Genomic DNA, 9,930 nt, shown 5'->3' on the forward strand with positions numbered 1-9,930 from the left:
GTATCACTTCACTCAATTCTTTAAAAACCATTTTCATAATTTTCATCACTTGACATGTAAGGAGAAATACTCCCTCCGTCCCACCATAAGTTATGAATTTCTTTTGGGCATGGAATTTAAGAAAAATGATATGTATTGAGTTAAAGTAAAGAGAATAAAGTATGATAGAAAAAAAGGTAAGAGAGATAAAAAGAGAATAAAGTAAAAAGAGAGAATAAAATAAGAGAGAGGGAATAAAGTAAAAGAGTTAAGAGCATCCGCAACGGTGGTGCCGTAACCCGCGTCCGTCCGGGCCGCTGGCACGGACGTGTCTCACCGCCGCTGCGCTCGCGCCTTGCCAGCGAGCAGGTGACGTAGCGGCACGCGATTGGGCAACGGCATAGCCGTTGCCTTTGAATATTTTTTTATTTAAAATTCGTTATTTAATTATAAATAATGATAAAAAATAAAAAAAAATTATTTTCCAAATCCCAAAAATATTGCCGTTTTTTGCCCGTTTTTCTAATTTTTTTGGAATTTTTTTTATTTTTTTCCCCCAAAATCATATATAAATACACACATTCATCATTCATTTATCACATCAAATCATCTCTCATTCATAATTCTCATACAAACTATCAACACATTCATCCCTCACTCAAAACCTCAAATGGATTTCACCCATCTCATGGCGGAAGCGGAGCGCGAAGAACAAGAATACTACGAACATCGTGCCGCTTACGAAGCATATGTCGCGGCGAATACCCCCGCTCCTTCTCCTCAATGAACTAGATCAACTCGTTGCTACATCCATCGGGACCGGGAGGGAGCCCACGAAAGGCTCGTTGCCGACTACTTTTAAATTTTTAGTATTTTAATTATGTAATTTTTAGGATTTTAATTATGTCGTTTTTATTTTATTTGTCATTTTTAATATTATTTAGGTTTTTTAATGTATTTTAGTATTTTGGAAATGTTTTTGTTTAATTGAATTTTAAATTAATTGTGCTCGTCCTTGCGGAAGAGCACAGCTGTGGGTGTTGTGTTCTTGCCAGAGACCAGGCAAAAAAAGTGGGGTCGGGCCCACAACCGTGCCGCTGGTAAGAGCACGGTTGTGGATGCTCTAAAGTATTATTTTTTGTTAAAAAAGGAAATTGATCACTTGTGGTGAGACAACCCAAAATGGAAAGTTGATCACTTGTAGTGAAAAATGAGTTGAAAAAGTTAGTGGAATGTGAGTCATACTTTTATATATTAGTTTTATAATAAAATGTGAGTAAGAATGAGTTAGTGGAATATATGGTAAACTACCAAAAATGGTAAAAAATGAAATGAGACAAATTTTATGGGACGAACGGAAATGGAAAAATGGGATAATATTTATGGGACGGGGGGAGTAATTGTTAAATCTTTCTACTGAAAATGAAATCCGGATACATTCAAATGAGATGGATAATCATAACTAGATTCTAGGAATTTTGTTAATAATATCACTTAATGGTAACAATATTGTGATGTGAGACATGTAGCTGGATTTTATCACCTATAAAAAGTTCAAGAACTATTTAAGTCGGTAATATTAGACATCAAATCCCACAATTCTTGAAATAAATAACTAAGAGCACCAGCAATGGGGCGCCTTAAGGCGCGCCCTATAGCCCGCCCTATGCACCGCCACGTCAGTATATTATCCTCCTGCCCTTCCACCTGCAGTGGGGCGCCCTAAGCCGCGCTCTAAGCATTTTAACTGTTTTATTAATTAATTTAACTGTTTTCAAATATATAAATGCAAACTTATTAAAAAACACAACGATTAACTAAGAACGGCAAAAAAATCATTGATTATAAAAAGCCTCAACTTCCGGCTCAACTCATCGCTCAGCTTGGGCCGGATCCGTACACCTCATAATGGCGTTGTGCGTATCCAACAACGTCCTCGCCATCGAGGCGGTTGCCAAATCCGCGTAGGCAACTATCGTCGGGGTCGGGAGAGGGGTCGGGGTCGGGGTCGGCGATGGGGGCGGCAGCCGAGGGGGATGTCGCCTTCCCCTTGTTCTTCGCAGCCTTGACGCCTATGGGACGCCGCCGGGAAGATATCGGTGTGCCGGAACTCTCTTCCTCCGTGCACGTCTGGTTGAGGTCCACCGGACGAGTTCCGCTTTCGCTGGTCGTGTAACCACCAGTGTCGGTGGTCTTCTTTCTCTTCGCCCCACCAGTTTACAAAATCCCGCCTTGGAACTTCTGTTTGTCCCTCAAGAGCGCCCAGATGTTGAAATGCTTGAAGTCGCCTAACATGGACTGGTACGACAACAGCGCTATATCGCGCACGTCGCTCAAGCTCTCGCCGCTTTCCTGATCTCTCGAGCTCTCCGCCACGAGCAGGTTGGCTTGCTTCTTCACCTGATCCCAGTGCTTGCGGAGTTGCTCCCGTTGGCGCTTGTACGCGCTCGGCGACTTCGCCTCATTGTAGAGCTCGACGATGCACTCCCAGTACGCGAGCTGCCTTTGGTTGTTCGCGAATATCGGGTCCTCCGATATATCCATCCAACACCTCGCCAAGACGAGGGTTTCATCCGGCTGGTAGTTCGTACGGCCGGGGGCGTACTCTTCGTTCGTTGCCGGAGGTGGCAACTTTCTCGCGACGTGCTCGGTCCGCTTCTTTCTTGCGGGGGCAGGGGCAGGGGCGGGGGCGGGGGCGGGGGCGGCCGCGCAACGTGAAGCGGGGGCATGGCGAGTTGGCGACGGCTCCATGTCGGGGAGACCGTACGAATTCGTACTGAAGTCCGGATCGTACGTCTGGTTGGCGTCGAACGACCGATATTCGTCGGGTTGTGTCCAGGCCACCGTGCGACATCTCCAAACGTCGGCTGTTATGACTTGAGTATCCACCGGAATCTATTGTATAACGTAATTTCAGAGTTGAAAAGTGAAGTCATGGTATATATATAAACAAAATTTTCGAGTTTTAAAATTAAAAATAAAAACTAAAACGCGTTGTATCGTCTGCGTCACCCATAATGGGCGGATGATGTCATATCGTCCGCGGACTAAGCGTCAGGCGCGGACTACGCATCGTCCGTCGTTCGCGGTGCCACAATGGCGGACGATAGCGCGCCTGAAAAATATTGAGCGCGCTATCGTCTGCCCGAGATGCTCTACAAAAAGTTGAATATAAGTCCGCTACATCAGCTTTGGGGTGCCACGTGGATACTTTCCAAAATTTAGAGATTCATGTAAGCAGCCGACGTGGCAAGTAATTGGAGCCATGCCGGCGGCAAACAAGCATAATATCAGAATTTATCCAAACGAAAATCCTGTCTGCCAAATCGAGGAGATAATATGTCCGGTCGGAATAAGGGGGCATATGCAAGGCACGTGAGGCGTATCACAGCCAATGCGTGACGTACACTTGTTGGGTGGCGTGTTGGCAATTGAAAGCGATGAGTGAATGCGTGGCGTTTAGTTTTCGGATATGGATTGATTTTGTCCCTCTATTTCTCTCTCTTCATATTGGGTGTTCGTGATTTTGACTATCCCTCTCTCGCTCTACATTTTTGGGTTAGCTTAGCATAGCTTAGCTTAACGTCTAATTCTTCCACGTCTTCAAATCTTATCCATATTGTACGGAACTCAACTCTTGCACTCGAATCGTGTGGTGCTATCCATCGGCATGGAGTAGGACATTTTGTGACAGTAATTTTTAAGTTAAATCGCTTTTCTTAGGTCTAATTATTTTGTAATAAAAGATTCCATGAATAAATTAATTAATTAGCGATCAAATAGTGAGTATTCTAAACTGATGGAGTACTAATATGGACGAAGAGTAATATTTAGTGAGTAATATTTGGATTGAATCCGTTTCATATTTTATGGAGTAATTGCATAAACAGTCAAAAGTCAAAACTATGCGATAATTCAATATTCAAAATAGGAATAATGGTGTGAATTTCGTAAAAAATACTAATGAACCCTTACCCTAGTCTAGAAAGTAATACATTGACATTGTAGAGATATTAAATGTGTCTAGACTAAATTATCATTTACATCGAGCTAAGTAATTACAAACTCACTAACAATAATCCTACGCTTGATTCACCTATATGTGCCTAATAAAATGCATTTAGCATTTCGTTTTCAAGAGTGTATAAATGAAGAAAAGTCAATTGAAACAATTAATTACGAAAATTTGAAAAACTCGTCATAGATATAGTCGAATAAAAAAATGTGAAGCTAAAATCATAAATACTCCTATACGGCGGCTATACCTTTCTACTACATCCGTCCATCATTTAAAAAGTCATTTTGACTCGGCGTGAGAAATTGGTTTTGTAAAGAAAAGTAAAAGGAGAAAGTGAGTGGAACGTGAGACTCTTTCAAATTATTAGTTTTATATTGGATTGTGAGTGTAAAAAGTTAGTGGGACGTGGGGTTTGCATACTAAAAGTGTAATAAAGTAAATTATTCTATAAATCGTGGACAAATTAAAATGGCAAAATGACTCTTTAAATGGTGGACGGAGGGTGCATTTGATTCGTACAACTGAATCGCGTAATCTTTTGTTTTCATTGGTATATATAATAGTAATTAATTGAAAATTGGTAGCCAAACTTGAAATTATCTAATTAGAGTTTCATAATTAGAGGATTATTACCCTTTATAGGGGAAATATTAATAAAATTAAACTGATTCTTACATTTTTTTATTAAGTTAATCTTATCCAAAATCCGTATAACATTTGATGCAATGAATTTTGGTGTTAAAAGAAGAAATCAAAGACTAGAGCACAAATAAAATGGTAGTAGCATAATACTCCTATATACACACACAGAGGCAGATGTATATATTTTCAACAATTTGCGGATATTAACCGTTATGAAATAAAGTTACAAAAAAAGGATTGCTAAGCAAATTTCACACTGAATCATACTGCATTCTTTCTTCTTGAATGGACCGGAAAATTCTTGCAGCAGATTCAGACGCCGATACACCGTTGCGTGGCACAACCTTGATCACCCGGGGCGCGCGAACCCGAGGGGTTGGCTTAGCCAGAGACGACTTAGGGAGTATTGGAAGAATGTTTGTTCCACCCACACTGCTATTCACCTTACTGGTACTCGGCTGTCTCTCACTCGGGCTGCTTGAACTGCTCCCTTGCACTTCAAACCCCTCAGCTGCACGTCGGCCCAGCCCGTCTGGAACGGGTCCCTGAGCCTGAGTTGGCATGGTGGAGGCAGATTCCAGGGACGAGAAATGACCGGGCACGGAATGGGGATTCACTTGCTCCATGGATGAAACAGGGAGGGTTGATATCGCGCTCATCATCGGCATGCCATAAGGGAAGTAGCCATGAGGTGCATACGCAGGGAATGGAGGAAACGGGTATTGCGGCATTGGTGTGGGGACTCCAAATATCGGAGCTAAGAAGTTAGCTGTTGCCGGATTTGGCATAGGAGGGCCGAGGCCCCCACAGCCTTGGCCAGGAAATCCAGGTGCTGGATACGGCTTGTATACCAGTCCTTCTGAAGGAGACATCACAGGAATCAACCACTGGTGCCCCTCCGGATGATTGAAAACAGGCGTTCGAGCATTGCTATGGTCGTTGGTTGTGATGGCTGGAGGTGATGGAGGGCTGTTAGCAGACGGCCCGTAGCTTGAATTTGGTTTCTCAGGAGTGTTTTCAGCAGAGCGTTCATTCTTGTGACTTGGATTATCTGAGTTGCCTTTTTCCTCTGAAGCATTTGAAACTGCATTCATGGTAGAATCCAGAGGCCGTTTCTTCCCTAGTATCGGTTTTAACGGTTTGTCGAAGATAACCGAGTCCTCAACCAAAAGATTTGGCAATGCAGCAATCATTTTCTGAACCTGTTTTAGTACAGTGTAAAGCCATTCTTAGATACAAAAGAGTACTCATAGAATGTAAACATTTCAAACTGCTTGATTCAAACATAGTCTTACCTTTACCAATCTATGCAACTCAAATAATTGAACTGCAAAAACTCTTTGCTGACTGAAAATAGGATAGATATTAGTCAGAAATATCCTGCGAAAAGGTAACAAAGTAACGAAGCTTAGCATAAGTAGTACTCCTTATCACATTGCTAAGTTCATTCAAGTCCCAACTTGTCTCACCTCTTAAAATCGTGAAAGTTGATCAACGAGGAGAAAAATACAACAAAAGTAGCACCGGGATGTAATGTAAGTACTCACAGAAAACCCATGAAAGTAAATATAGAACCAAATGTGATGCGAAAGACTATACGTGGTGATGCATAGGGACACGATCTTACCTTAAGTTTTTGAACTTATATAGTACATGAGATATTCTAATAGTAGTCAGTAAGTGAATGTCACAAAGCCATGGCCCAGAATTTCTCGATGGAATTGAGAGAAGAGTAGCAATTTTTCAACAGTAACTCATTCAATAGAAAAAAATCGAACACTTGTTATTCCAATGACAAAAGGCCAAGATTAATCCAGAAGTGTTTCCCGTCTTGATGTCAAACCAGCAACGCATCTGCAGTTAGTCATCTAAGCTCCTCCAGCAATATTTAGAATAATAACAGAAACCAGAACAGACAAGAAGGAATGGACCATGGCCGATGGACTCACCTCAAATCAAATGACATAATCTCATATGCACCCACCATGCCTATGCAAAATGTCATGCGCTCTGAATACATCAAAGGTGGCTGAAGAACTAAATTTCCTCATTATAAGGTATTAATGTTCTGCACCAAAGCCACCCACCATTTAACCATGCATACAAAACAACTACTAGAAAAAAACATCCTCGGTGATACACATGTCTCTTAACAATTAATTAATACATACACCAACATCAATTAAAGCAGGAGAGCTTTGACCCACAGGGCATCCCACATTGTAGAATTCTCCATTGACGCTATGCATCCTTTCAGAATTCGCATGGAGCAAATCTCAAAGGATGTTTACATTTTAATACTTACCATTCCTCTGAGCCATTTATAGAACCATAAATGAAACAAAATGACTCAACTACATCAAAAACTTCACAACTAGACACTGGATAATCATCACAAAATCATGGAAACCTTTGAAAATATTGTATATACAGCAATGAAACACAAGTTCATATGGATCTTTGCTGGTCACTGAAAAATCATGGGATAAATCATGCAGATGCATCTGAATAATTTTAAAATGCAAATGGAATGCTAAAGTCTCCTATTGATCATTGGCTAGGATTTGAGAATAACCAATAACTAGTAGTTATTATAAAACTAACGCGACTGAATTAATTAAATTCAGTTGCTTAATAGCTTCACCGTGATCAACTTTCTGATAGACCTCGTAACCTCATACTCCAATATTTCCAGCTACCATAAAATTTTGCCAATCAAAAACGAAAGTAACACAGTCAGCATGGTAACTTACTTCATGATAGCTCTTCTTGCTTTCCAGAAATGTTTCTGGCCTAATTTACCTACAACATCGTCAGGTGTTATATCCAGAGCAGATTCTGTATCCAAAATGGATGATTCCGAAAGACTGTCACCCCTCTCCAAGCTCCCAGTTTGTGGAGGCCTACAAGACTCATCTTCATGAGACCCCGTGTCATCACTAAGATCACAGATGATATTATCATCTCCTAACAGTGAAGCTTCCTCGAAATCAGATGAATTTGTTTTTGCAGCCTCTGCTGCGTTAGCACCCACAGCATCAGTATTCTGAGTAGCATTGTAAAGTTGTGTCTCAGCACAAAGCTCTTGTTGTCCACTATCATCAGTCCTTAATCTAGTTCCTGGTTCATGACTAATAGTCGAGACAGTTTTCTTCTGGCCAGCCACAGACTCATTTGAATTCTCTCCCTTCTTGCTTCCCTCTTCTTGTCCAGCACTATGCTCAAGCATGCCTGTTCCTTTGGTCTTTTGGAACTTCAAAGCAGGATGCAAATAAGGAGGATTGGAGGGTGAAAACTTCTCCGGGCATACGTCATTGCTATATTTGTCATATGCTGCAGGTACGGGCTGGATGAAAACAGGGACCACATAGTCATCTTCGTCAATTTTCTTTCTTTGCTCCACTTGTACCAATGGAGTGCTTAATTCAGAATGCTGGCTGTACTGCATCTGAGATGGGTGTATAGGTTGTAGCTGCCGAGCAAAAAACATGCCCCTCTCATTTCGACCACCCTGCATGTAAAAAGTGATAGAAGCAATCAGAGCCAAAACTTTTGACAATAGTTTAGCAAAGCATAATGGAAATGCCTCATTGACACCCTCCAAGGCGACAAACATCAAAATACAGTCCTATGAGATCTGACAACTCTTGAATACTTACACATACCTTTTCCAAAGTAACAAACACATGAGAGCTTAAGCCATACTAATGAACTAGCAACATATTCAAAATCAACTAAATGTTGAAAAAGTTACAACATCTCTTGATTAGATCTTACCAGGTGAGACTAACTCGACAAACGAAGCACGTTAGCAGAACATTTAGATTCTCAAAAGTTACCTGGCTCGGCGGAGACACCAAACTGGCTGTGTTATCACTTGGGTTACGGGTCAGCACGTTATGGCGGAATCTCTGTGAAGGGATGCTAAGTTGCTCATACAAAGCCATCTTATTCCTCGGTGGTGCTCTTGGCCCTCCCTTCTCAGTATCATTTACATGAAACCTAGGAAACATAGGCCTCATAATCTTCTCCCCGTCATTCCCTCTCTTCATCCTCTCTCTCTCTCAGTACAATTATAGATATGTATCTAGCTTCTTCTCCTTGTAATTCCGAAACAGTAAAGGCCTAACTATCCAACTTCTAAAATTTATACAGTTCCACACAAATCACCTGAAATCCATAATTCGAAGTCAACGAAATACTATCAATCTCTATGTTAAAATCCAAATTAAAATTTTCTCAACTCCATTTCACACAAAGCACAGCACCACCAATCAAGTAACAACCGTGCAGATATCATTAAAACCACAAATTTTACAATCAACCAAATTATTCCACACCGAACAATCAAGCAGAACAACAAACGGAAAAGTCAATGCAAAACTCATAAAATAAACCCGAGAAAGAAGATTACCTCTCCAGCAGCTGAACTCAATGAACTACGATGTGGCGAAGAGCAGAAAAATTAAGGAAAAAATAGGAAAAAATAGCAAATCTAAGACGATTTGGGGGAAGAAATGTGGAGAGGGAGAAAGAAAGTGCAAAAGTGCAGCTTTTGTGGACCCAATTTCGGATTGGACCAGAAAAGCACCTAGAACCATCCAAACAAGGTGTGATTATTTAAATCCCTAATTAATCGCATTTACAGGATTATTGTCTAAAGAGGAAGACTTTAGGATTGGTGGAATATTAACCATAATTTTGAATCGAATAATCTCTACTCCCAGCAAAACATTTCTTTTTTTTCCACGGCTCAATGTTTATTTAGTAGTAGTACTATATAAATGCAGAGATATAAAATAATAATTAAATATAAAAAGTTATGTTTCTATTTTTTATAATATATAGTGGAGTATTATTTAATTTTCATATTATATGAGTCATTTCTTTTGATAATAAGATTTTAAAATTATGGTTAAGTATAGAAAGAATATAGAGTAAAAGAAAAAAAATGGAGTTTATTATTTTTAATATAAAGACAAGTAATTTAAATAAAATGAAATACATAGAAAGGAATAATGGTATCATTTAAATAAAACAACTAAAAGAAAAAAAATGTTTTACTTCTGATTGTGAAAGAATATGGAGTATCTTTATTGGAATTAGCAATCATATTTTTTGGGTAGTTTAACTTTTGGCTGTTTAACTTTTGGGGTTGTAGTCTCGTAGTTGCACTATATACAGATAAAAACATTTTTTTTCTAAATTGAATTGATAAAATTAAAGTGTGGCTATAAATAAACAAAGTAATTTTTAAATACAATTATTATGATAATGACATAATTAAGAAA

The 9,930-nt window shown here is 39.8% G+C and overlaps 1 protein-coding gene across 1 annotated transcript; it reads right to left on the reverse strand.

Moving 5' to 3' along the window:
• Positions 1-4,756: 4,756 nt before the first annotated feature.
• LOC121784427 (protein EARLY FLOWERING 3-like) lies at positions 4,757-9,245 on the reverse strand. Its single transcript, XM_042182565.1, has 7 exons — positions 9,054-9,245; positions 8,479-8,809; positions 7,393-8,150; positions 6,807-6,889; positions 6,109-6,181; positions 5,935-6,019; positions 4,757-5,841 (listed from the first exon to the last, which is right to left on the reverse strand). Exons 2-7 carry the CDS (start codon positions 8,689-8,691, stop codon positions 4,891-4,893), a joined length of 2,163 nt encoding a protein of 720 aa, XP_042038499.1. The 5' UTR covers positions 8,692-8,809; positions 9,054-9,245; the 3' UTR covers positions 4,757-4,890.
• Between the last annotated feature and the right edge of the window lie 685 nt (positions 9,246-9,930).

Source organism: Salvia splendens, chromosome 21 (assembly GCF_004379255.2).
Source record: "Salvia splendens isolate huo1 chromosome 21, SspV2, whole genome shotgun sequence".
Taxonomy (NCBI): domain Eukaryota; kingdom Viridiplantae; phylum Streptophyta; class Magnoliopsida; order Lamiales; family Lamiaceae; genus Salvia; species Salvia splendens.

Excerpts from the sequence above, each read along its gene's own strand:
- LOC121784427 (XM_042182565.1), bottom strand. The coding sequence starts at position 8,691 with ATGAAGAGAGGGAATGACGGGGAGAAGATTATGAGGCCTATGTTTCCT. Across the intron at positions 8,151-8,478 it reads TGGTGTCTCCGCCGAGCCAG|GGTGGTCGAAATGAGAGGGG; the intron begins GTAACTTTTGAG and ends TTTTACATGCAG. Across the intron at positions 5,842-5,934 it reads AGTTGCATAGATTGGTAAAG|GTTCAGAAAATGATTGCTGC; the intron begins GTAAGACTATGT and ends GTACTAAAACAG.